This window comes from Lagenorhynchus albirostris, chromosome 7 (genome assembly GCF_949774975.1).
Source record: "Lagenorhynchus albirostris chromosome 7, mLagAlb1.1, whole genome shotgun sequence".
Classification (NCBI taxonomy): domain Eukaryota; kingdom Metazoa; phylum Chordata; class Mammalia; order Artiodactyla; family Delphinidae; genus Lagenorhynchus; species Lagenorhynchus albirostris.
In genome coordinates, this window is record NC_083101.1 from 3,215,418 (window position 1) to 3,242,633 (window position 27,216).

At 58.9% G+C, this 27,216-nt stretch overlaps 1 protein-coding gene across 4 annotated transcripts in view; it reads left to right on the forward strand.

The window, feature by feature from the left end:
* The first annotated feature begins 16,629 nt into the window (after positions 1-16,629).
* Positions 16,630-27,216, forward strand: part of COL5A1 (collagen type V alpha 1 chain) — a 157,046-nt gene continuing 146,459 nt past the window's right edge. The window contains exon 1 of one of the 4 annotated variants that reach the window (XR_009541442.1): positions 16,630-17,117. Coding sequence is in view for 3 of the 4 variants with exons in the window: in XM_060153938.1 (XP_060009921.1) it covers positions 17,000-17,117 (118 nt within the window). In the remaining variant the exon portion in view is untranslated. The remainder of the gene's footprint in view (positions 17,118-27,216) is intronic. The other 3 variants (XM_060153938.1, XM_060153937.1, XM_060153936.1) reach the window with 3 other exon arrangements.

A 27,216-nucleotide genomic window follows, 5' to 3' on the forward strand; every position in this document is an offset into this window, starting at 1 on the left:
GCCCTTTGTGGTTCACAGCCCCGCACCCTCTCCATCCTTGCCTCACGGGAGTCCCTGGAAGGCCCTCTGCGCTTCGCCTGCAACTGGAACCTTCTGGAAGCCGCCCTCCCTCCGTCTTCCTTCCCACCCAGAATCACACACACTCTGCGCTTACACACCACTTTGTACAAGCTTCTAACATGGAGCTCTTGGGGTGCGCCGTAGGGAGGTGCTGACGGAGCCCCTACAGGCAGGGCCTGTGCTCGGTCTGTCCCACTTTGTAGTCAGGGCTTCAAGCCAAACCCGCCCCAGGCCGCCGAGCCTCAGCTCTCTGATGACGGAATGAGGGCCCGGAGCCATCTGACATCACATGGAATCAGCCAGCAGTCACATGAGAGAGGCTGGCTTTGGACGAGAGGCCTCCGGGGGCTCCAGGTAACGGAGGACAGTTCCTTGGTGACGGCTGGCAGAAGGTGGAGGGGAGGAAGGGCAGGGCTGCCCCGGCTGCAGGGGCAGCAATGGACATTCAGAACCCTCCTCTGGGTCACGCTGATGAATTTCCCAGAACGCGAATGAATCCAGAGCAGAGTTTACGAACTCTGAAGAGACAGAAATCAGCATCGGTTGTGGGGAGACCAAGGGCCGGGCTCAGGCCAGCACCGTATGAATCATTTTCAAGAAACGAGTTCTCGGCTTGCTGGCCTGTTCTCTCTCCTTTGAAAAGCTGTTTCCATTAAAACGTTCTGGAGGGTGGAGGATACTTTTTCAGTGGATTGGGTTCACACACGAGCTCTACGACAATTATAGGGCTTTTGAGCCACGGGTTTTAACGATGAGATGAGTAGCTCTATCACTGTGTGCCCAGAGCGCGGCAGACCGCAATCTGGAGAGGCCAGGGGAGCCGAGGGTGTGAGTCCCTTTCACCCGCAGACATGGAGGCCTTGGAGATGCAGATGGAGGATGGCCTGAGGCTTTGGGGCCAACCGGGCCACTCAGCTGATGAGGGACACACGTGAGAGAGCCCCTGGAGCAAAAGCCCAAGGATGGGTAGCCCTTCCGCTAGCTATGGGGTTTGGTCAAGATGCTGGGCCTCAGCGGCCTCGTGGGTACGAAGGGATGCTACTGGTTTAGTAGGGTGCCTAGCAGAGTCACCCGACAGCTTCTTATACGTGCAAATCCTGGGCTCCTCTGAGCAGCTTCTCCAGGCGTGGAGTAGATCAGAGTTTTTAACCCATGTCCTGGCTGATGGTGGGCCTGTTGAGGTTCTGGCCCGGCGCTGTCCGAAGTCCAAAAGGATTCGGTGCCCTGACGGGAACGTTCTATATCTGCAATTTGGGACCGCGAGTTACCTGTGGCCGTCGGACGCTTGCGATGTGTCTAGTGCCACTGAGGAGCTGACTCTTACATTTTATTTGATGTTAATGGATTTTGAGTTGATATTTAAATGGTCCTGTGTGGCTAGCGGCTAGGACGATGTACAGCACGGTTCTGGAACCGTCGAGCTGGTTAGGCCCACAGCCATGCAGCACCAGACAAAGGTCAGGTATGAATTGTACAGCCGAGACCTGCGGAGAGCATGCTCTGTGCTCGGTAGCAGCAGAGGAGCTTATCGTGTACATTATCCCTTTTCATCACCAGAACCCAGGAGGCAGAAGCTTAGTTCAGAGGGGCCCGTAAATCGCTCAGCGGTGTGAGACTGGCCAGGATTTCCAGGCAGGAGTTTGTCAGTCTGTCTCTCAAACCGTTCGAAGATTTTCACTGTGACGTAGGAATAAAGAGTCAGCTCTTTTACGTTTGGGCCTTCCAATTCTCTCAGAGAGAGCCTTCAGAACTTTGGGGAAAAAAAGAACAAAAGAAAAAAGAAAAGAAAAGGGATCTCTAAACCCCATGGGAAGGAATGAAACCGAAGCACCATCGGGACATCTGGTCTACCTCGTGCAGCATCTACGCACAAAGGAACTGTGAACTTCCCAGAAGCCTCCATGGTATTCCAGAAGCCCTATTGCAACCACTACATGGGCTCAGAAAGGCCAATGCCAGGCTTGCTTTCTGGCCTTCTGCTCAACTTGACTCTGTATCCTGTATCCTACAGCACCCTGAACCAGGCTCTCCCAGCTCAGGGTCCACCTACCTTACGATCTGCATGACTCTGAGCTCGTTAGTCACCAGCTGGCCTGCCCGTGGGGCTGGGGCGTGAGACGTGTCTGTGGACGTCCCCATACTCTGCAGAGGATGGGTGCCGTCTCGGTGCCTCCAACACCACCTCCCCACCCACACATCCTCTCCCGCCCCAGCACAACTGCTCATCACTGAGGGTGACTGACGCCTTCCTGCCAATGGACTCACTCGGCCTGTGTGCTGCGGTGGGTGGTTCAGTCTTTCTGGAGCCGTGAGGCTCATTCCGGAGAAGAGGATGAAGAGCAGGCCAGCTCTTTAGATCAGGCAGTGGGTCAACCCCACACACCCTCCTGCCTTTAAAGCCAACACTTTCTCAGACAGACCCAGCAGCCTCTCACACACTGCCGTGGGCATTGGCACAGAAGCCTACATCTTCCTTCTGATCAAGCAGCACGGTTTCCCCTGGCCCCGGCTCAGGCCAACAAGACATCTCAGCAGAGGAGGGAACTAGTGGGGTCCTAAGCGATGAGGGCATTGGGGTGTGAGGACGGAGCCTCGAAGCACAGCTGTGGCGCTGGAGAGACTCGGCCCGAATTCCAGCCCGGATGTTCCTTTCCCTTCTCTAAGCCTCAGGTTTCATCTACGAAGCAAAGGTACGGCATCCGTGTTCTGGGATTTGCTGCAAGGATAAAATATGGTTTTGTGTCTCAAGTACCCCCAGAGTGCCTGTCAGGCACCAGGCACTCAGTTCTTGGGACCTATTCTTTGGACAACGCTGTCATTTTTGTACCTTGGATGTAGCCATTCCACATGGGAACAAAGGCTGAACCGGTGGCCAGGGGCCCAGAGCTCTCACCTGGGCTTTGCCACACACAGTGCTATGATTTGGGGCAAGACTTGGCTTCCACAGTTTCCTTATACTTCTTGTGAGCTTCTCGCGAGCTTCTCGTGGGGGACAAAAGAAAGGATGTGTTTGAAAGCATGGCCTAAAGTGTAAACAGCAAGCAAATGGAAGGAAATACTTACCATTCATTGGATAATACCCATCCTTTTCCCGTGACACTAACTTAAGATTGATGTGAGGAAAATGCAATCACTCCCTTCCCGGCCCCCCAAAGACCATTAGTCAACCCAATTTTAAATCTACTGTGGGGACTTCCCTGGTGGTCCCACGGTTAAGACTCCGCACTTCCACTGCGGGGCGCACAGGTTCGATCTCTGGTCGGGGAACGAAGATCCTGCATGTGCTGCATGGCATGGCCAAAAAAAAAAAAAAAAAGAAGGAATAAATATAAAAATACATAAAAATCTATTGTGATCAATTATATTTGTTTAAAAAGGAAACAAAACAAGACAGCATACTTTGTATCTGGGGTGTCCAGCTGATGGTCTGAAAGAAAGCTAGCCATTCAGCTGCTGGGAGATGCAGCCCCAGCCCCCACCAGGGCGGGGGACCGGGAACTCATTGTTCCAGGGCACCTGCTTCAGGGTCTATGATGGAGACATTGTCCTCCTCGGGTGTTTGCGGAGTGACAGTGTTGGCACTTAGCCCACCTCCGAGAGCCCACCCAGCTTTGACGTTCCGTGATTTGATGCAAATAAGGGGCCTCTTGGTCACCATGCAGTGAATTCTTGCTACAGGCCAGGCCTGTGCAAAAAGCTGTGTGTGTGTCACCATTTCCTGGGAAGACATCCAGGTCATACCAACGGGAGGAGTTAGGTACACCTACTAAGTGGGCATGGGAGGGATTCATTTACAATGAAAGCATCTCCTCGCTCTGGAAATGAGCTGAGTTTTGAGGGGCACTCAGACAAGATAAATCCTGGGAAGGCTCCCTGTGGCTCTAAGGTACATCTGGAGCGAAAGGAAAACCATTCTCCCAAGTATCTGCTCTGTGGTGTTTCTGCTGTCCTCAGGGCCCATATGGAATGACTCCTTTTCCACATGACAGCCCTTCAAATATCTGAGGACAGCTGTTTAGAAAAGACAGCTTCTTAGGAAAGCAGGTGGCTACCCCACAGGAAATCTGAGATTTACAAATGGAATAGGGGAAGACCCGCCTTCCCATTCTCCCCTAAAGCCCTGAGACATCACCGAAAGGGTTCAGGGGAAGATGCTGGCCCCCACCCGGGACTCCAGGAAGTAGCTCAGGGTCAGAGGGCCACTTAGGGTGAAACCAGTGGGGTGCTGGTAAACATTTGATGACCGAGTCTTTAAGGAAAAGGCCTAGCTTTGTAGCGTTTGCCAACTTCTGCGGTGTAAATACTCCCACCATGGCTGATTTTAAGAAGTACACGACTGGCTGTTGTGAGCTGGTACGAGCCAGCTCCAGGCCCACCTCTGGACCTCTGCTAACATCTGACAAGTGGACAGGCCTCAGGGGAAACAGTCAGGGTGAAGATGAGATCTTCCAGGGTCTGCAGAGGTAAAGGAGAGGGGCAGTCTGTGCGGCCTGGTCCCCGGGACGGTGGGGCAGAGGCGCCTACCATCCCGGGAATTATTCTAATGTCTACACCTTGGAGTGTCTGAAGTTTGCACGCTGGCCAGTTTAGAAACATATGTACCACCAAGGTCTCGCCAGTTTGACTCTCCCCAATCCAGACCAAAGTCTGATTGACATTAGTAGACGTGGACCAAGCACTTCTGCCGCCTGGCCAGGAGGGCGTGTCTCATCCCACTGAATCCTCATGAAAGCCTGTGAGGTTCCCATTGTACAGATGAGGAAACTGAAGCACAGAGACGCTGGGTACCTTGACCAAGACGTGCGGTCCGCTCGCTCGGAGCACGTCTGTTCCTGGTGCCTCCCTGTCACGAGCCGGGGACAAGAGTCAGCATCTGTCCCTGTGGTCAGTGCAGTGAGGGGGCAGCAGCCTGGGGGTGGCATTGGGAGCCCGGCGCAGGGAGCGAGGGACAGAGTGGAGCTGAGGTCCCTTCTCTCCAGGATGCCGTCCTCCCCCTCCCGCTCTGCCCACAGAATTCGCAGCTGTCCTGCCTGGGGTGGGAAGCCAGGCCACTGCTGTTCAGACCTGCAGGAGCGGAAAATCTGCAGCTTCGGTGCTCCTGGATCCCATTAAAACAAATCTCCTTGTTGACAAAAATGAAAAGAACTCAGTCGACGCCAGTGTTTGCCGCCGGCGCGGTTCTTACTCCCCCACGAGAAGCTGGATCCCGAGTTCCCAACTGACACAGGCCCACGGGCTTCAAAGGGGAAATTCCAAAGCGGGCGGGGGCCTTGGCGGGGTGCGCTGGAGAGTGGAAGTGCCCCACGGGGGGCGCGGCCCGGAGATGTCCAAGCCCAGGGTCTCGTTAGCGCCCAACACATTCTGTCTCATTTTCCTTGGCACCATGTCTGCATTTTCCTGGGCTGCGAGGTGGGATGTGAGTGCGGAACGGATGCTGCTGGCAAGCTCAGCTGCAGAGCCAGCGTTTTCCGAGCTCGGGCAGCTTGGTGAGACTGAGGTACCACCGATGGGCCGCGCACCCGGGCCGGGGGGCCCCACGGCCCCCGGGTCGGGTGGGAACCAGCTGGTCTCCCGCATCTTTGAGCGTTGGGTCTCTGATGAGGACATATGGGGAGCCTGGCTTGCCCAGTTTATTCGCTTCTTGCAGCTGCTGTAACAAAGCACCAGAGGCGGGGGACGTGGAGGGGAGCTTCGAAATACAGAACTTTATCATCTCCCGGTTCTGGAGGTCAGAAGTCTGAAACCAAGGTGTGGCAGGGGCAGGAGTCTCTAGGGGAGGGGGCTTCCTGCCTCTTCCAGTTACTGGTGGCTCCAGGCGGCCCCGGGCTGGTGGCCACATCGCCCTTGTCTCTGCGTCTGTGGTCACGTGGCCTCTCCTCTTCTCCTCGTGTCTCCCCTCCTTGCATCTCTTATAAGGACGCTTGTCACTGGAGTTAGGCCCACCCCCGCCTCTCGGAACCCAGCCCGGAGCGGCAGCCCCCTCAGCCCATCTAGGGCTGCCCCAGGCCCGACGCCTTTTCCCAGACCCACCCCCTTGGCCCAGCGAGGGGACAGGTGCCACTGGGCCATGTCTGCTAAGGGGCCTGGGCTCAAGACGGACCTGTCTCCTGATACGTCCCACCTCCCTCTGGGTCCCCCTCCAGGTGCCCCACCCTCTGGAGGTCTCAGAAGAGCAGCGTATTAGTGTTCGGTTGCTCTTAGAGCAAATGACCACAAGCCAGGCGGCTAACACACAGAGCTTCACCCTCTCCCTGTTCTGGAGCCCGGAAGTCCAGGACCAAGGGGTCTGCAGGGCCGCTCCTTCTGGAGGTTCCAGGGCAGGGACCTCCCTTGTCTCTTCCAGCTCTGGTGGGTCCAGAGGTTGCTTGGCTCGTGGCTGTGTCCCTCCAGACCCAGCCTCGTCTTCCTATCTCTCCTCTTCTGTGCGTCTGTTTTTAACCTCCCTCTGTCTTCCTCTTCTAAGGACAATTTCGATGGGCTTTAGGGGTAAACCAAGATGATCTCCTTATCTCAAGGTCCTTAACTTAAGCACATCTGCACAGATTCTTTTCCCAAATAAGGTCACAGTTGCAGGTTCTGGGGATCAGAGTGTGGGCGTGTCTTTGGGAGCCACTGTCAGTATCCCACAGCCAGACCTGTCCGGGGTCCCCAGTGTCAGCTCTGCACACCCTCCTTCTCGGTGCCCTGGTCCCCGCATCGGGCCCTGAGAGTCAGTGTGGGTCTGCTTGGCACTGTTTCTGCTGGAGGGCAGCAGGGAAAGGGCGTGTGCCCTGGGGTGGATGGGTGGGATCCTGGCTTCTCCACTTGGAGACTTGACAGCGCTGGCCCCCATTTCTAAATGCTCTGAGTCTGAATTCTTACCTGTGAATCGCGGATGCTCGTTGCGTCACGGCAGGAGTGAGGGTTAAAGGTCACGCAGCTGCCATGTCCCTTCCAGCCAACATTGCCACCCTCGTCCTCCTCCCCCTCTGCAGGAACCGGGAGTCACTTGCAGCTCCACAGCTGCTCAGCTCAGGGACTGAGCTCAAAGATTCGGAGGAATGAATGAACTCGGTGTCTGGGTTGAACTCCACTTTGGGACACTCATTTTAAACTCTATATTCTCTTCTATTTCCTCTTATGGAAGAAAATCTAATCTGGGAGCTATTTCCATTCAAAATATTGGTTTCATACTAAAAATGAAAACAAATAAAACTAACCCCTACTGGAAAAAACAACAACCCCAGGCGGTGTTTGGCACCCTGGGCACCGTGCCACTGCAGGCACGGCTCCACCGAGATGCATGTCCTCTCACCAGCTGCCTTGTCCCTGGCCTTGTCCCCTGCCGTTGGGGACCTTACCCTCGGGACGCAGGGAATGTAGCGGGTTCTCTGCTCTTGCGCCACTGGCCCGGCATTCCAACCCACGCTGGCTGCAGTGTCTTCTCAGTCTCCGAGCTGGGGAGTACCTGAAACTCCAGGCACGGAGGCCTCTTTTATTGTGTTCGGGACGGCGGAGGGTGGAATGGTGGCCCCTGTGAATGTGACCTTACTTGCAAAAAAAGTCTTTGCAGATGTAATGAAGTTAAGAATCTTGAGAGCAGGAGAGCATTCTGGATTACCCAGGTGGGACCTAAACGCCATCACGAGGATCCTTATAAGAGAGGGAGGCTGAGGGAGATTAAAGAACAGACACACAGGAGGAGCCACGTGAAGATGACGGCCAAAACTGGAGTGATGTGGCCACAAGCCAAGGAATGCTGGAAGCCCCGAGATGCTGGAAGAGGCCAGCAGGAGACCCTTCCCTGGAGCCTCCAGAGGGAGGGCAGCTCTGGTACCTGGCTTTCAGAGAATAAACTTCTGTTGTTTAATCACCCGGTTTGTGGTCATTTGTTACAGCAGCCCTGGGACACTAATATGAGGACCAGGGTGAAGATGATGACCACAGGACAGGAGCTTCTTAAAAATTAAGCACGGTTGGGCTTCCCTGGTGGCGCAGTGGTTGAGAGTCCGCCTGCCGATGCAGGGGACGGGGGTTCGTGTCCCGGTCCGGGAAGACCCCATATGCCGCCGAGCGGCTGGGCCCGTGAGCCATGGCCGCTGAGCCTGCGCGTCCGGAGCCTGTGCTCCGCAACGGGAGAGGCCACGACAGTGCGAGGCCCGCGTACCGGGAAAAATAAATAAATAAAAATTAAGCATGGCTGTTTCAAGGAACGGGCATGGTGTATTTGCCCTGCTTGGATGCTGTTCCACCCAGACCCACGCCACTGCTCTGTGAGGTGAAGAAAACAGATCTGAAGGTTTTTGCCCTAAAATAGCATCTGGTTTACTTTTCAGGAATACTAATAAGCATAAAAATAGGCATCCCACCACGAAGCCTGTGCGAATTTAGGGCCCACCTTCTCCTTCCACTGCTGTTAAGTTCTTCTCATTTATTTATTTTTTAGTTTTATTTTTTAAGAGATTAATTCATGTATTTATTCACAAGGCTAAGACACATTCCCTATAATTAGTGACAGATTTTTGTTTTCACTTCGTGAATTCTTCTGTGACTTCCTTCTTATAAATTGAAGTACAGCTGATTTATCTTCTTGTTTATTTGTTAAGCGGCAGATTTTTGTGGTCCTCAACATGCAGCTGTCCTCGGGGCCAGGCGGAGAGGGGTTTAGGACCACCCAGGTTCCAGTCCCCACGCACCACATCCTCCTGGTGTCGCCCTCAGTTTCTGTGTGTGGCGTGGGTGAGAGGATGGGGCCATGTGGACGTGTCCCGTGGCCAGGACTTTTGAAAGAGCAGGAGCCCTGCTTCTCGGAGGCAGAGTGTGTTCGCATCTGATCCCTTAGTGGTGGTGGGTGCCGTGCGGGGAGGACCAGTCGGGAGAGACTCTGTAGGGAGATGCAGGGGTCTGCGCCCCCCTCTCAGGGCCTTGGTGCTCTCACCTGTGAAACGGGGGCACTGGCCTTTGACTCCTCACAGGACACAGCTGATGAAATGCCAAGGGCCAGGCAAATGGGGACCGGGAGGTGGCTGTGTAGGAGGATGTGAGAAGGGGGTGCTTGTGTGGAGAACAGAATATAGACCCACCCTGGGTGGGTCGAGGGCCCCCCGCGGTGGGGAACCTCGCTCTCCCATCTGTGGACAGGAGGGGAGACAGCACTTCCCCCGCTGGCTGCTGGGGGCCCCGCGAGGTGCCGGGCCCCGGACTCACATCGTGCAGTGGACAGCGTCCGTGACGAGGGTGCATAACGGGCGGGTCGGCTTCCTGGCTGGGCCCTGGGCTCCTGGCAAGTCCAGGCTGACCCCAGCCCCTGCCTCCCCATTTCCACCTCCATCCCCATTCTGGCCTCTTCGTTCCCCACACCTGCTCTTGCCTCTCTGAGCAATTCTCCACCCTGCAGTCAGAGAACTTTCCAGAACACAACTCTGATGTAGCCTTTTCCTCTTAAAACCCTCTCCGCGGTCCTGTTCTCCTTGGCAAGAGTCCACACCCCCTGCCTGGGCCAGCGGAGGCCCCCCCGGCTCCCGGCCTCCTCCACTCTCTGCTCCATCACGGCCCGAGGTGCAGCCCCAAGAGTCTTCCGCTGGGCCTGGGTGCGTGTGTTCCCTCTGCTGGTGGGGACCATCCAGGGAGGACATCCCTGAGAGGTGGCACCAGGCCCTGAGCGACTCCTCTGTGACTTTGGGGTCTGAGCCAGGGTCACCTCCTCGGGGAGCCCCCAGCCCCCCAGAGGTCGGAGCCCTCGGATGCTAGCACACAGCCCTCTCTGCTTTCCCCACCAGGGCACCTGCCCTGCCCTGAGCCCCTGAGCCCCTGAGCCCCTGAGCCCCAGGCTCTGAGCTCCTGCTGCCAGCGGGGAGAACTGCCTCAGAGACGGTGTCTGACCCGGCTCCTGGCTCTGAGCCCGGGGCCCGCACACAGGGCCTTACAGGGAGGGCGAGGGCGGCAGGCCCAGGCAGGGGTCCACGCAGCTATGGCAAAGGCCCTTCTGAGCTGCTTTGAATCCACGCAAGGCAAAAGGGCCGGGAGCCCACCCACCAACCAGGCGTGGGAGTGAGCTTACCCCGCAGGGAGGGGCTCGGGGGACTCAGCTAGGGCCTGGGCAGCCGCCACTCCCTGGAGGGCCACAGGAGTGCGGACCTCTGAGGGCACCTCGGCCCCTGCGGCAGCTGAAAGCGGGAACCTCTCACGGTGTGCAAAGCACCTCTGCCTGAGCCCACAGACCCGAGAGGCAAACAGAGCACTGCGGCCAGGGAGTGGCCAGAGGTCGGACGTGGGGCTGGGCCCCCCTCGCCTCCACTCACCGGTCAGTGCCTTAACCCCTCTGAGGTTCTGTTCCCTGATCGTGAGCACGTGCTCTGTGCCTGGAACAGTCCCTGCCTCATCCCCCCAAAGCAATCACACAGCCTGCAAAGGGGTCTCTCCTGGCCCATTTTCCAGACCAGGAAGCTGGGGTCCGAGTCAGCTCCGTGCACACAGAGGGCCATTTGCTCCAGGCTCCGTGGACACCTGTGCCTTCCCCTCCCAAGGTGGGGTCCCGTGTGGGCCGGCGGGGAAGATGGGATGAGATCCCCATGTTCAGCAGACGCTGTCCTGGGCAGTCTAGAAACGCCCTTTACGTCTGGGGAACGGAGCCCTTTACCTCTGGGCAGCTCTCACTTACACAGACTGCTCTTACCGAGAGTCCACAGGGATGTTTCCAACTGACGTTTTTCTGTGCTGCAAACTCAGCATTTGTCTAGGAAACCTCTCCAGGAGGGTAACCTGCCCAGGAGTCTGAGGCCGGGAGAGGTAGGTCCACATCCTGTTGTCTGAACGATCGTAACCTCGCTCTATGCGTCCAGAGTCCGACTGGGGCCCATCACGGTCCGTTTTGTCTGGAAATACCATTATTTTGTGACGTTTACTTGGCCTCCGATAGAAACATCGAGGGCATGACGTGGAAACAGCCGTGCCGCACGGAGCAGGGAGAGGGCCGTGCAGTGAGGGGCCGACAGGCCTGATTCACCCATCACGTCTCAGCCGGTCCTGGGCGCGCCTGTTGTGGGCGGCTCCAGCAGTTATGCTGTCCTGTCCCTGCCCTCGATGGGGGGCGGCTCCCTGGCCGTTGAGAACCATGCTGCCTGGCCTTGGGCCGGCGCTGTGCAGCCACGAAGAACTCCAGCCTCAGGTGGACCTGAGTGTCGGGTCTGCGTGATGCCACCAGCTGAGCGTTGAGTCGTTTGCTTGTACAGGGCTGCTGGTCCTGGACGTGAGCTCTGGGAGGGAAATAGCTCCTTTGCTGGACTCTGGGTTGGCTGGGTGAAGAGGCCTTCACTTCTTGGAGCTGTGTGGAAATTTTGACACAGTGGAGGTGGGCTTCATGGGTAAACCATTAGAGAAAACCCATAGAATTTTAGGTGCAATCACGGGGCCCTGGAGTGCAGTGTGACAGCCAGGACCAGAGCACAGGCTCCTGATTCCCTGTGCCAACTCTTTCCAGCTCAGCCCCACTCACTCTCTGGTTCACCCAGCAAATGCAGCACAGGCTGGGGGCCGGCCCGGGATGCTGACCGAGATCAGGTCCCTGGAGGGAGGGACCACGTGGCATGACCACGTGGCCTTCTGAGGCCCGGCTCCACGCACGGTACTGGGCTGCATCTGCCCACACTTGTCACGGGGACTGCGGTGCATTTCCCTGCAGCCCTGGGCCTCTCCTCGGGAAGGGCAAGGTGCTGTGGTCAGGGATGGACAGAGGAGACCCCGGCACGGAGCCTCTGCAGGAGGTGGCTCTGTCTTAGCCGCATTCTGCCTCCTCACGCCGCCCGCCCCCGCACTCCCTTGCCCGGTGTGGACAGCATCACAGATAAGACACTTAGCTCCACGTGCAGAAGGGGCGACATTGTCGGCAGGCCTGGACCAACAGCCAGGGTGAGCCGCCATCCAGGTCCCTCCCGCTGGGCAGGGTCCTGCCCCCACCCTCACGGGCATCAGAATGTCCCTGTTGTTCTGGAGAACAGAGAGCCCCCATCCCCGGGTGTCTCCAAAAGGCCCCCAGACTAGGATTGCCAAGGTGCTGTGGGCTGAATTATGTGCCCCCCTTCCAGATTCACCTATTGAACCCCGACCCCCAGCACCTCAGGATGTGACTGTCTTTGGTGAAAGGGCCCTTAAAGAAGAGACAGAGGTAATATGAAGCCATCTTCATTCTAAGGGGAACTCGTCCAATGTGACCGGTTGTCCTCATATTCATAGGAAGAGATGAGGACAAGTCTGTCCAGAGGGAAGGTGCGGGGAGAAGAGGGTCGTCTTCAAGCCCTGGAGCTGCCTTAGGAGAACCAGCCCTGTCCACACCCTGAGCTCGACCTCCAGCCTCCGGGATGACACAGTACATTTCTGTTGTTCAAGCCACAACACAATAGTGGCCCTAGGAAACTGATCCCCTGAGAAGCCTGGCATCTTGGGAGCTGCCCTCGGCCGTTGGCCGGCCTGGCTAGGCTCTCTCCCCGGCTCCTCCACTGTGTCAAAGTGGAGGCCTTAAAGCGGTGGATTTCCCCTAGTAGCTGTGGAGAGTCCCCTGGGATTAACAGCCACCCCACCCCGGCATGGAGGGAGAGCCCTGCTGACTGGGTGGGCGGGGCAGCAGCCCCTGGTGTGCTGAAGCCCCAGCACTGCAGGGCGCAGTGGGCAGGGCCCAGGGCTGGAAGGTCAGTCGGGGGCAGCGCAGGCAGAGGAGGGGGACCCTGGAGCCAGCCCGGCGGCCCCCTGACCGACAGCCCCCCTCGTCCTGGACAGCAGGCTCACACGGGGTTGGGGGCCCCGGCAGGAGCTCTGGGCTCAGGCTTGGCCACCCCTCCCCCTACTTTTGCATCTGGAGCAGGTCTCACGTCTCCCAGCTTCCGCGTCCTCCTGCGCCCAAGGGAGCGATTTTACTCTATTGAGCCAGTGGTGCAGGTGAATGGGGCGAAGGATCCAGCAGGAGGCTCAGAGGGGTGGCAGGAAGACCACCCAGCTGCAGGATGCAGGGGGAAGGAGGGGGCACCGGGGCCTCCCAATGCCCAGCAGGGCTTTTTAGGCCTTCCTGCCTGGCTTCTCCTCCAAGCTCCACGGGGATCCCCGGAGGCCGGCTTCTCACCCCACTTCCCAGGAAGCAGCACTGGGGAGCAGAGGTGAGGACTCACTGGCCCAAGGTCCCCCGGCCGGCGGTTCCTGATGCTGGAGTTGCAGCTGAGGCGGGAACTCTGGAGTTGGCCTGGCCCCAGACGCCCCCCTGCAGGATGCAGCTGCGGCCATGGGTGTGGGATGCAGGGTTGGAGCACCCTCCCCGGGCAGCCTGGGGGAAGCTCGAGGTCACCTCCACTGCTGTGAGTAACTGGGGGCAGCTCTAGCCCCTCAGTCCACCAGGCAGCAGCTCCCCAGTCCCTCCTGGGCCCAGTGGGCCATGACCTCTTGTAGGGCAAGCAGGTCACCGGGTTCCTCCACCTGCTCTGTGGGTCTGTGAGCACCCGCCTGTGAGAGGGGGAAGGAGGGAAGGAGCCCAGTTGTCCCGGAGGGCTTCCCCAGGCTTTCCCCAGCCAGGCGATGACCCTGGGAGGCTGGGTGGCCCCTTAAGGTGGGAGGGTGGGAAATGAAACAACCCACAAGAGGGTAACACTTGGGGCTTGTCATGGACGCTGAGAACCACAACTCTGCCGCTTGAGAAAAATCAATGAGGGGGGACTTCTCTGGCGGTCCAGTGGTTAAGAATCTCCTTCCGGTGCAGGGGACTCGGGTTCGATCCCTGGTCTGGGAACTAAGATCCCAAACGCCGCAGGGCAACTAAGCCTGCGCGCCACAGCTACAGAGCCCATGTGCTCTGGAGCCCATGAGCCACAACTAGAGAGAAGCCCATGCACCCCAAGAAAGAGCCCCCATGCCGCAATGAAAAGATCCTGCGTGCCACAACTAAGACCCGACACAGCCAAGAAAAGAAAAAAAGAAAAAAATCATTGAGAAGAACTTACAGCAGGGGAAGGAGAAGGTGGGCAGCAGGTCCCAGGTGCAAAGCTGGGGGCACACCCGGCCTGCCAGGCACTGTGGGAGATACACAGCCATGGGCGACCAGGGGTGTGCGGAGCCCTGGATGGCGGTGAGTCCCTCCCATGCTGGAGCACCATGGGTAGAAGTCCACGCACAGGGAGGGACCGGGTGGGAACGTGGCAGTAATTTCAGGAGGGGAGGGAGGCACACAGGCAAGCGGGTTCTGCTCACCATACAGGAGTTGAGGGGAAGAGACTGGGTTGGGGGCTGGCCGGGGGGCTGGGTGCCTTTGCTCACTGCAGACATCCTAGAGCCCAGAGTGAAAGAAACAGTTTTCAGAGGACTCTCCAATTTAATCAGTTATGGGAGGGCCAAGCGATGCTGCTTGGGGCCAACCACCACCGGGCATTGTTGCAAGGATTTGGGCGAGGCGATCTGCATCTTTCCCGCCTGAAGGTAAATCTGGTTTCAAATTCAGGCTTGGCCACGGATGGATGGGCTGGTACTTTGGGTCAGTCCTTTACCCTCTCTGATCCCCAATTCCCTTGTCTGTAGAGGGGAGAAATGACAGTATTCCCTATTGCTGTGTGTGACCTGATGCAAGAGTGGCTTTAAAGTGGGAAACACATGTGGCTGGCTGGTACTTCTGCTGTTCTCACTGGAATAACAATCGTGACCAGGCGTCACGGTTACTCTCCTACAGTCCTGGGCAGACAGGCCAGGCTGCTCAGTTTGGGGATTTTTTTCGAGTTTTCCAGTGGGATAGAAACTTACCTCCTCACCCAAGTCTAGGTGTGGAGGAGCCCACCTTTGTCTCAAGCTTTCTCTTTACTGTGAGCTCAGCTCTCTGGCGGACCCTGGGTGTCCCTTGACTATCAGCTCTTGAGGGACCAGATGCCCGCCCTGAGTTCCAGGTGTTGGGAGGGCTGGCTGGCCAGCACAGAGGCACCTGTAACTGTCACAGAAGGAGCACCCTGTGTCCTTGGCGGAAACTGGAGCCCTGAGTCTGCACTATCTTCTGATAACTAGACCACTGATCTATGGTAGCATCCCAAGGCTTTGGGAGAAGCTGGCCTTCCCCTGGTTGGGGGGGGGGGTCGTTCCAGGGGCCAGGTGGAGCTGGGGGCTCAGGGAGTGTCTGATGGAATTTCTCTCTCATCAAGGCACACAAAGGACCAGCTCCAACGGAAACCAACACACACAACTTACACACACAGACACACACGCACACACACATTTCCCTGATCATATATGTGATTTATACAGGTTGTAAAACAACAACAAAGGACTATAAAAAACCAGAAAGACCGTTTAGCTTTACTTTGTGAGTCTCCTCCTTTTCCCGAGCAACATTTAGTGCCGCCGCGAAGGGTACGTGGGGCAGATGTGGACCATCAGGGTAGCACCAGTGAACCACCACCTGGCTCAAGAGGCAGTATGTGGCCATCCCAGCAAACCTAACCTCTACCCACCTCCCCTCCCTTCCTGTTTCCAGAATGATGGGAATTAACGGGCATCTGGGGAGTTTCACGCCCAGTCTGGAGATGTAACTGGAGCATCACTGGCTGAACTTTGTTCAAAGGGGATGCGGATGGCTTAGGGTTTGAAAAGCCCCCCGACTCACCTTCCCTCCTCTTTAAAAACCAGCTCTGTTGCTCTTCGAGGAAGGGGTGTGAGCGGGGTTTCAGCAGGTTATGTGGGGAGCCAGGTGGGAGGGGCTGCTACCGGGCACCGGAGCCTGGCAGGCGTCCTGCTCCAGGGAGACCTCACCAAGGCTTAAAGAAGCGGAGGGAGAGAGGCAGTGCCCAGTGTCAGTGCCAGGGCAGCAGCGCCCCAACCCCTCACCCCTCTGCCTGCTGTCACCTCCCCAAGGGGTGTCTTCTTTGCTTTCCTTTTTGTGGCAGAGGGGTCTCCACGCAGTAGGAGGGAGTGAGTGGGGAGCCGGTGCTGGCCAAGTTCGCCTGATTAATATCCAGGATATGTGGCATCCGAGCTCCCTCGGAGAACTCTTGGGAGCCTCGACCCCAGCCTGGGCACGGATGCCCAATCTGCAGTGGGGGAAGGTGGAGGGCGGGTCGTCTCTCTCGGGGTGGACATGCCTGCCACAGTCTTGGGCGCCCCGATCTGGCTGGATTGGAAGTTCAGTCTCCACCCAGAAGAGGAGCTCTGAACTCCAAGTAAACGAAAAAGGCGGGGTGAGCGGCAACGTCCTTTTTAAACCCCAAATGATCGAACTCGGGGCCCCTCCACACTGGTTCTGGGGCTCGGCCAGGTGCGGGCACCTGGGGGGGGGGAAAGCGGGGTGCAGCGTGGGCCGCCGGGCCCCGTCCGCCCGCGCTCGCCGGCAGAGCTGGGGGCGCCGGGCCCTCGCCGAGTCCCCGCCCGCCCCGGGCCAGCCCCTTCCTCGCTGCCGCTCGCCCGCTGGCCCCACCCCCTCGCCCGCTGCGCCCAGTGGGAGGCGGGGGCCGGCCCGGCCGAGCCGAGCGCCGGCTCTGATTTGCTGTGGGCGCGGGGGAGCCACGGCCTCCTCGGGTGCCGTCCCCGAGAGAGGGAGGGAGGGAAAGGGGGAAAAGTGCTCGGCGCCCGAGGCGAGGTCCGCACTCCTCGTTCGTCCCCGCGGCCGGCGCAGGACCTCACTCGAGCGCAGCGCCCACGGGGAGCGAGTCGTGGGGCGGCGGCGGCGGCGGCGGCGGCGGCGGCGAGGAGGAGGCCAGAAGGAGTCGGGGGAGGCGGGGGAGGTCAGGGCGAGCGAGCCGAGCGGCGGTCCCGGCCGCCCCGCGGGCCAAGGTCGAGCCCTCCCGCCCGTGGGCGAGCGCGCCAGCCGACCCTCCAGAGAGCCACCGCCACAAAGAGAACGGGTCGGCGGCTGCTCCCATGATTCCCTAAAGTTGTGCCGGCCCCGCTGAGTTGTGCCCCGCGCCCCGTGCGTCCCCGCGCGCCCAACCCGCGCCCGCGCCCCGCCGGCATGGACGTCCACACCCGCTGGAAAGCGCGCAGCCCGCTCCTCCCGGGCGCCCCGCTGCTGTCCCCGCCGTTGCTGCTGCTGCTGCTGCTGCTGTGGGCGCCGCCTCCGAGCCGCGCAGGTAAGGGCTGGGCGCTCGGGCGCGGGGGGCCGGGGGCCGGGGGGCCGGGGCCGGCGCGGCTGTCATCCCCGGGCGCCCGGCCTCTTCCGCGCGTGCACGACCTTCCCCCACTGGGCTGTGGAATGCACGGGCCGGGACTCCGAATGCCATTCGTTGGGGGCCCCGGAGAGGGAAACGCGCCGGCACAATACTCCCCACGTCAAACGGGCCGGCGGGTGGGGCTGTCGGGGAGCCGAGGAAGGGCTCTGCGTTGGATCAGCGGAGGACTTGTCCACCAGGCAGGCAAACTTTTGTCCCGAAACTTTGCGTTCTCTGTCCCACATCACAAGCGCGAAGCTCTGGCCCACACAGCCCCGCTGCAGAACTTCCTTTCCTGAAACCCGGGAAGGGTCGCCCCCTAGAGTCGCAGCGGGCCAGTTCCGGCCGGGCCTCCTGGGATGGGGGGCCGCTGGGGAGAATCCCAGCAGCTGAGCCCCCCAGCCTAGGACTTCTCCAAGCACCCTCTTCCTCTGCCTCCAGACCCGGCTGACTCTCCCTTTCCCAGGGAACAGGGCTTCCTGTGGTCCCCACCATCTAAGTACTCAGTGAGTGGTACTGGGGAGCCCCGGGGAGGGGTGGTGGAGAAGCCCTGCTGTAATCCCACCTCTCGACCTCCTGGAAGGCAGTTTTTCTTGGGTTAGCTGCCCAGAGACGGGATTCTTGGAGCAAAGGCGAGAGATGCTCTCGGAGTGTTGGCTGTGAGGGGTTCAGATGACACACAGATGTGGGACTCCTTCTGCCAGAGGTCTGCCCTTAGAAGGAGCTGTCTCCAGTGGATGGCGTCTGCCAGGCCAGCACTGACAGTGTGCCTGCCTAGATGCCTGCAGCTCCAGCTCTCTCCCACACAGCTTCCTGACAGGACAGTGGTTTTTCTAAGCATCACCTTTTGTGGTTACCTGTGGAATGGGACCTCACAAGCCTCGGTCGTCGGAGCCCGAGGCCCCGAAAGTCCTCTGGGGCCCCATTAACAAATGCGGAGACGAGGTTCAGAGCCGCTATTGCAGGGTCAAGGGAAGTGCGGGCAGAGGGATGGGACAGTGGCTCAGTGGACAGCAGGACCAGCCGGGGTCCCCTGTGAGAAGACACCGCTTTACTGCCTTCGCTCTTCTCTCCGCTTTGTCATTTGAAGACATGTGGGAAGAATCACTTCTGTGTTCCACTTGCCAGTTAAGACGTTCTGTCCCTTTTTCCTGGTACAGTGAGTGCTTGGTGGGCCAGAGGGGGTGAGCAGGAATCAGGGTGTCCAGCCAGTCAGGGGCTGGGGGAGCGGAGGGGAGCCTGGCCTGGCTCTGGGGACCTGGGGTCTTAGCCCTGGGCTACCACCTACGTGCCCTGGATCCCAGGCTAACTGGCTTTGTGTTTCCCCCGGGGTCACTGGAGATGGGGGACAGTAGCGGCCTCCAGAAAAGTGGCACGGAGCAGGGTGGGGATGTGGTCATGGGACCCCTGTAGGCCCAGGGCCATAGCCCTGTCCCAGCTCCTCTGCCGGGCTTTCCTCTAGGAAGTCAGGTGGGAATCCTTCAGGGGAGTCGCCACCCCCAAAAGCCGGGGCTGGGCACTGGCTGGGGAGCACACAGAGCATGCGTTCGCCTGGGTTTGGGGTCGGCTGTCTGTACCACTCCCCATCTCTGCCCCCCCGCCCGTCTTCGGTTTCCCTTCCTAACTGAGTGTGGCGTGAGGTGGATGCCTGGACCGTGGCTGTAGAGCTGGACATTTTGCTCTTGTCGAAGAGACGCTGAGAGCCTGTGAAGAAGCCACCTCTCTGGGTGGGTTTCACAGACCTCCCCTCACCGCCACGAGGGTGGGACCCTTTTGGAAGTCATCGTCAGTGCGTGGCCAGCGGGAACGGCTGTCCACTGACATGCGGGGGCGGGCGGGGGGGGGCAGGAGAGGCCGTCCGCAGGCAGCTCTTCTCTTCTCCATTTTGAGATCCACCAGATGTTTTTTGAGTTTCCTCTGAACATGGCTCTTTTTCCTACCTTCTTCTTGGCCAAGCGTGTGAAGGAATGAAAAGTCAGATTGCATTTGGGGCCGTTTAACATTGTAACGGGCAAAGGAGAGTAAGTGAAATGAAACATGACCCCAATATTTGGAAATTGAGGTCATCTCCTCGGCACATCATTGGTTGACGCCAGTCACGTGATCGCTGTTGGCAATAATTTGGTGGGAAGAGTTGTCCAAATTTTGTGGGACTTGACAGACATCGAATGGTTAAATTTCCTCTGACTCAATCAAGTTGGCTGAAAAGACAGCCTTTTCCATCTTCCCCTCCCCTTCCCCCTCCTCCCCATAAAAGAGCAGTCAGTGGGAGGAGTTCAGAAGCCAAGCTGATTCCCCGAAGCCCTCTATCTCCTCTGGTCCAGATTTTAGTGGCTGCAGGGCTTGGAGCTCGGGTCGCTGCCCAGCGCTGTGACCACCCGGCAGTGGCCACGGGCAGGAGTTTCTTCCTTGGGAGGAAGCACAAAGTTCCCTTGTCCCGTCATGTCGCTCCATGGCTGTTCCTGGGGTGCTGGCCAGAGCCTGCCCCGTTACCCCACCCTTCAGATATCTCTGGACTCTCCCTCAGCCACGCCCTTAGCCGAGCACAGCCGATGCCCGCCTGCCCCGCCCCTGCCCTCTGGCTGTCTGGCCCCCGTCTCCCACTCCTGCCTGTTCCCTGGGCCACGGACATTGTTGGGTGGAGCAGAGGGGTGTGGGGAACCGACACCCACTGCCCCCTGCCCCTCACTGAATAACGGTGGCAGTGAGCGCGGACTCGCTCCGAGCCCCCGAGGGTCGAGGATGAGTCACGCGCGCCCCGAGGCCCCGTTGCTGTGCCCACGGTGGAGCCTGGGATTTGCAGCGCGGAGCAGGGCAGGGTCGCTGGCCCCTGGGACGCCCGCGCCCGTGGTACCGATTGGAACGAATTTGCTGGCATTTGCCTGGTCTGCTCTTAGCCCTGTGCCCACATCATCTCCTTGGACCCTCACATCCCGGCCTGCAAGGTGAGGGGGGTGCTGGCAGTCCGAGAGGCCCAGGGAACGGGGGGCTGGGACTGCACGCTCTGGGGCAGTCTGGTCTCTGCACTTGGGCGCTGAGTGAGCTTCTCCACGGGGGAGGCCCAGTGCCTGGGGCTGCTGTCAGCCTGGGGCTCAGCCCAGACACGGCCCTGGGACCAGGGAGGGGTTCCATTGGGCCCCAGCAGACTGTTTCGGTTCCTTCCTGCCCCCTACACCCCTGCTTTTTATCCGAATGCTATCAGGGGGCACCTGGGGCCTGTAGTCTCCACTCCGCTTTCACCAGGCCCTTCACTCACTGGCGTGACCCGATGACCCCTGGAGGCTTTGCCTGCGCCGGGCCTGCTTGTGGGAAGGCTGAGGTGACAGAGCGCCCAGCTCCAGGGCCCACAGGCTGCCGCGAGGCACGCATGTGGACACCGTTGGTTGTACTGTTCATTCTCCTGCCGAGCGTGTCTGGAGGGTTGGCCCCTTGGGGAGATCTGGGGCAGCTTCCTGGAGGAGGTGATGCTAAACTTGACCTTTCCTTTCTTCCCCTTCCTTTTGTTCCGAAGGGCCTCCTTCGCAGGTGCCCTCCTCCACCTCTGGCTTTTGTCTCCTCCGTGCCTCTTCCCCGCAGACATCCCACCCCGCCGCTTCACTGTTCTCCCGGAGCTGCTTCCCTTGGCTGGAAAGCCCCTCATTAACTTGGTTGGCAGGGCGCCTCCAGCACCGCCTGCCCCGGCAGTGCTGTACCAGCAGAAGTGGCCGCTGTGAGATAGAGGGGGCCTCTGAGGGGACAGGAGGGAGGCCGGGGCCTTCCTTAACCCTCTCTGGGTTAAGAGATGATCTGAGGGATGCCGCCTGCCCTGGCCTGGGCGGGTCCTGCGCACTTTGGGTCCCCTGTTTGGGGAGGCAGGGGCGTGGGGGGACAGTCCTTGGCAGTCAGATTGTTGAACCCAGGGCAGCGTGGACGGTTCCTCTGCCTCTAAGGGGTTGGCTGGGCGGGGGCCAGCCACCGTGCCTCAGCTTTCCTCTCTGGGAAACGGGGAGAAACGGCTTTCTCGCTTTGAGGGTGGTTACGGAGACTGAGGCGATCTACAGAGACCGCGTGTGGAATGTCGAGGCACAGGAAGCCCCTGATGAGCGGAGGGTCTTATTATAGCTACTGTTTTGGGTGGTGTTTCTGCAGAAGGAAAAAGCGCAGGGTTGCCACGATCCTCTCTAAATGCGAGTGTTCCAGCGGGAGCCCAGCTGAGGGAGGCGTGTCTGTCCAAGGAGGCTGTGGGGGCTGGTGAGACCCCCAGTCCTCTGCCATCCACAAGTGACTCAGCCCGGGCCCCCCCCGCTCTCCTCAGCACCCCCATATGCTCCGTGGGTCCATTTCCCCCGACACCTCGTGGGGTCGCGGTAAAGGTCACCCCAGGCAGCGTATGTGAAAATGCGTTACAAGCCCATTGGAGGGTTGTACGCCCGTGTGTGCGTTTGTGTGTATGTGTCCAAGCGTGTGTGTGCACGTGATGTGAGCGTTCCTTTGGATGCATGTGTGTGACCTGTCCGTGTGTGTCTGTGGGTATCCACGTGTCCACGAGTATGCACGCCCACATCCACGCACAGGTCCATGTGTTTTCAGGGTCTGCTCAGGCGGGGCCTGGTGTGTTTGAGGTGCTCACGGCAAGGCCGCATCTCTCTCCTTATCGTGCCCCAGCCCTGCGGGATTGGAGACGAGGAGATGACCCGTGGCCACGGAGCCCCCTGGGCAGCCACGAGGCGTTGGGTCCAGCCCCGGCACAGACTCAGTCCAGCTGGGTCTGATAATCTGAGTCTCCTTTTGCTCACAGGAGGGCGATGTTATATTATAGCTTCTGCTTCTCCCTCTGTTTATTTCTCCCTTGTAATCGACTCATCTGGTGTCAGCCCTTGGCCAAATGTTAGTTTTAAGCTTTCTGGCCTGGCTCGTGGAGACATTGAGGTCCTGAAGGTGGAGCCTGCGTTGGCCCTTCTCCCAGGCAGAGCCGCCCCTGCCACGGGACACGGCATGGAGACCCGGTGTGGGGGACGGCTCGGGGCCGGCGGCCTGGGCCCACGTCCCGCCCCACCCCCGCCAGCGGTGCACTTTGCCTCAGTTTCCCTATCTGCAGGAAGGGGTGATGGCTGTGACTCCTGCAGGATTTTCGAGAGGGTTCAGCGCATCGCGTGTCCAAAGCGCAGAGCAAGCCCCTGTCACTGTTGTCACTATTACGTCCTCCCTGGGCCCCCAGGCAGCAGCAGGTCTGGGGGTCCAGGGTGAGTTCTTGGCTCTGCTCACTGGCTGGCTGTATGAGTCACCCCCTCTGTCCTGGGAACCGTCACCCTGGTGCCCCCTCGCGAGTGAGCATGAAAAGGGGTTACACAGCCCCCGGTGAGCTTACTGGAGCCCTCGCTGCCACTTTTGCGGTCTGTGCCCCAGCATGGAGGCGCCTGCATCCCGGAGCAGTCGTGGGGCGGGTCACGTGCAGCACGCCCCTCCCCTTCTTCCTCAGGCCACCCCCACTGTACAAGGAGGAATGGGGGCCTCAGGGATGGGAATGGACCTGCCCATGTCCCGCCTCAAAGACTCTGGTCTTCTGCCCCAGAGACATGACGGTGGGTGATGGCTGGTGATCTGGAAGGACATCTGGGGCGGGTGCGTTGGGGGTTTTGCTAACTCAGACGTTGTTCCTGCACCCGCGCGGCCCCAGCGTCTGGGGCAAAGCCCGTAGAATGAATGAGTGAATGCTCCGTTGGATGCGTGGGGATTCGTGGTGGGGTGATGGGGGGGTCGCTCTGTGTTACATGTCATGCTGTCTGAGCCGTCATCCCATCAGCTTAGACTCACCCGCTAGTTTTTCTGGCAGGTTCCCAACCTATGTCATAACCCACAGTAGGGGTAAATGTCGCCACTCTTTGGTGACTCAGACCTAAGAAATGGTACCACAGTCTGACCCACTTTTCTCCACGTCTCATTACACAGAGCTCCAGGGGCCCGTTTCCTGCGATGTCTCTGTGCATGAAATGGGGGATTCCTTTATTTCCTGTCTCCTAGACCTGTGTTCTTTTGGGGGAAATTCACTCTTCTGTCCTGTTCTTTTCTGCCAGCACCTTGGCAATAGGGATTTTATTGGTCTCTTTATTAATTTTTTAATAAATGCTATAAAATGACGTCAAAATGTGCGTGTGTGACGGGAGTGATTTAACTAAAAACTCTGACTCTTGCATTGGAAGACTAGTGACCTAACAATGAAAAAGAGTGAGCATTTTAATCTGAATGGAAGGTGGGAAGCCATTGTCTTCCACTCTGCTGGCAGGGTAACCCAGAGCGCCGTGGGTGGGTGAGGCTTTAGTGGAATCCTTTCCTGTGTGGGTGCAGAGGAAATGCAGGAGAGGCTGGTCCTTTGTGGAGAAACTCCGGAGTGACAGTGGCTGTGCTTGAAGCATTTGCAGACCTCTAATGGGAGGCAGACCTGTGCCGGGCACCAGGCAGCAGGTGCACAGGTGAGCGGTAGGTAGGTGAGCATCCCAGCCCTGCAGGAGTTTCCGGTGCAGTGAAGGAATCAGACCTGTGAAGAGGCGATTGTATCCAGTGAAGTGCAAAGTGGGAGGTAGTGAAACATTCATCAGCTAGTAGAGTGGTGCCACCGGACAATCGGGGGAGGCACCCGCCAGCCCTTAGGCCACTGGCCAATCAGAGGGAGGTACCTGCCAGTCCCAGTGGGGCTCTGGCCAATCAAAGGGAGGCACTTGCCAGCCCCTGGGCCACTGGCCAGTCAAAGGGAGGCACCCGCCAGCCCCTGGGCCACTGGCCAATCAGAGGGAGGCACCTGCCAGCCCCTGGGTCACTGGCCAATCAGAGGGAGGTAGCTGCCAGCCCCAGTGGGGCTCTGGCCACTCAGAGAGAGGTACCTGCCAGCCCCAGTGGGCCACTGGCCAATCAGAGGGAGGTACCTGCCAGCCCCAGTGGGGCGCTGGCCAATCAGAGACCAGCCCGTTTTGCCAGGGCCTGCGGCTTTTGGTGTCCCACCCGATGAGTTTGAAGGGAGGAGTCCCTTGGTGGAGGCAAGTGGCACTTTCCCGTGTGTGTCTGTCCTCTGACTCCGGTTCATATTTAACCAAACCCTGCTCTGGGGTGTTACCTGGACCAGGTGGGGTTGGCCCCATCCTGCAGATGTGCAAGGGGAGGCCCTGGGGGCCCAGCTGACACAAAGGAGTGATGGTTGCCCTCTGTATCCCAGTGAAAATCACACCCCGCCTTGGTGTAGGTCATTACCGGCATCTAAACTGATACTAGGTGCCAGGTGAGGGGGGCCCCAGCAGCTTCCAGCTCTTCTTTGCCGTGGGACAGCCCCTTGGCGGCCGGGTCCTTGTGCTTCCGGAAGAGGTCCACGGCCTCCACCAACTGTGAGTGGCCTCTGCACCTCGGCCTCAATTCCTCCTTCATTTCCGATGCATAAAACTGGGTGTGCGTACAGTCCTGTCTTGCTAAATGTCAAGGTCTTCTTCTTTGGGGGGATAGTGGGCAGCTGTGCACCAGTGGGACCTGGGGCCCTGGCTCACGGGGGTCCGTTAGGGGACCCTGTTGGGTGGCAGGTGAGGGGAGAGCTGGCCGGGGCCCAGAGCCCTGCACAGGGGAGGGTGCAGCTGAGAAGGAAAGATGGGCCATTTCTGGCCCTGGGCCCCCAGGTTTAGTTTGCAAGGGCCCTGCCTGGGGAGATAGTGTCCTCATGTCCGCTGGGGTGAAGTCTCTGGGACCCGCCTTACCGTTACTTCTCTTCTTTTGTGCTTTTTTTCTTTGGGGAGAATCTGAAATGCTGACGGGCAGCTCTGGCTTCCTCCTTCGAGGCAGTTCTGTGTTCTCCTGGGATGCAGGTGGAGTAGACAGCCTCTGGCGTCAGTGTCCTGTGTAGACCTTGCTCTTCTAGGGAGAGACGGTCCCGGTTGGTTTTGAGCAGTGGGGGAGGAAGGGGCGCTGCGCCTTCCATACATTTTAGACCAGAAAATGTTCACATCGAGAAGGCAGGGCAAATAGCTCATTCTTGGATAGAAGTGCAGGGAACAGGGCTTCTGAATGTAATTCTTTTCCAGGGAATTGTTACTAATGTTATTTAGGTTCATAGTTTCAATTGTGGCCGTTTAGCTCAGAAAGCACTGCTTGGGCGATGGCTACATGTCACTTAACTCTGGTATCCCGGGGAGCACCCTGGGGTCCTCGGTGTGATGACTCTGGTGCTCGAGAGGGCCTGGGGTGGGGATGCAGGGCTCACACCCGGGCAGGGCGGTGGGGCGGCTCTGCCCAGCGATGCCAGGATCTCCGGGGGAGGAGTTGGAGCCGACCGAGAGGAGGGGGCATGGGTGGGCGGCCAGTGGTCTCTCAGGACCTCCTCCCTCACCTGAAACAGGGGGACTGCAGGTGTCAGCATACATGATGGGGGTGGGCACCTCCGAGGGGAGGCGTGCCAGGAAGGAAGAGAGGAGGAGGCAGATGCTCCCCACCCCCCGTGTCCTCCCCGCTTTCTTCACGGTGGCCCCACTTTCTGGAAGGAGCAGTGATGCTTTGCTCTCCTTCCCTGCCTGGCGGCAAGCTTGCTCTTCTCCTAAGGAAAGACTCTTATTCTGCAAGAGCGCAGTACGGAGCCTCAAGTGGGAAGGTTTACTCGGGCTCAGCTCTGAGAGTGTTGTCATTATTATTGCCGTCGTTGTTGTTCGGGGAGGTTTCAAACACAGCACAGCAGATTGAGATCCTCCTGGGCTCGATGATCAGCCCCAGGACACTCTCGTGGTCCAGCCGCCACCCACTCCCGTCTACCCAGTTACTTTGAAGCCAAGCCCTGACGTCAGGTCTCGCGCAACTATTCCTCTGTGTTCACCGCACATCAAGAGTGAGTACTTCCGTCTCAGTGGGTGAGGGACGGTGGGCATCCCCACCCGAGGGACACAGAGAAGGAGCTCAGCCAGGTGCAGTGCCCTAAGTGGGAGGGTGGGCGCCGCCGACCCCCGGGCTCTCAGCTCCCTGGTGAGCTGAGCGGGCAGGCCCCTTGCTTCCTGCCTGTCCCGGTGTGCCTGGGCTCAGCACAGGAGCTGCGGCACCTGGGAAAGCCTCTCTGAGCCTCAGTACCCCATCTGTGAAATGGGCATAAACTAGTACCTGTCTCAGAGGCCTGCTGGGAGGACTAAAGGCTCTTGTCATTATGTTGCCACGTGTTAAAGCCACGACGTCAGCATTCGGAACCCCCAGGAATGTTCCAGCCGGAGGCCTGGGCCCCAGACAGCAGCTTCGCTGGTATTTTGCAGAGGGTGGAGTCCTCTGGGCGTGGGGCGCCGGCTTGGGGTTGCCTGGGAGCACAGGAGGCTGGTGAGGAGGTCCAGTTTCCTGCGAGGTGGGCTTTGACGGGCTTCAGCAAGGGGTCCGGTGAGACCAGAGCTTCCGCAGCCATGGGGCCCCGCCTCACAGCTCCGGGCTCCAAGGGTCTGGGGTGGAGCCTGGGGCCTGCCGCTCGAGTTCTGATGCCAGTGACCAGTCGAGGGCACTTTGGGAAATGTGGGGTGTACCAGATGGGAAGGTCTGAACCTCCTCCTGGCCCTCCCTCTCCCTGTGTGGGTCCAGCCTCTGTGGCCAGCTGACAGTCAGCCTCTCCTCTGACTTTCGAACGGAAAGTTCAGGAGATGAGGCTGGGAAGCAGTGATGCATCAGTGCACGGAGAATAGGACCCCCGGCTGTGTGACCTCCAGTGCTTAACCTCTCTGATCCAAGTTAGCTCATCTCCAAACCAGAGGTGCTGGTACCACCTGGAGGGAGGTGACCTGCGTGTGGACATAGGGCCCTTCCTGGGGTGTCCTGCATCCCGTTTTCAGTGCAGGACAGCAAATGCTAGATCATACTGATAACAGTAACTGCCCTTGCTAATTATTCTATATCGTTGTTATTTTGTATTGTTATTATGACTAGTGGAGCTCACAGAGGCAGTAATTGTATAAAGTTTCTATAAAGTGCTTCAAAGTAGGAATAAAGCTGCCACTCACAGGTTTGGGGCTACAGCTGGGCCTCAGAGGAGGCCGAACTGTCAGTGCAA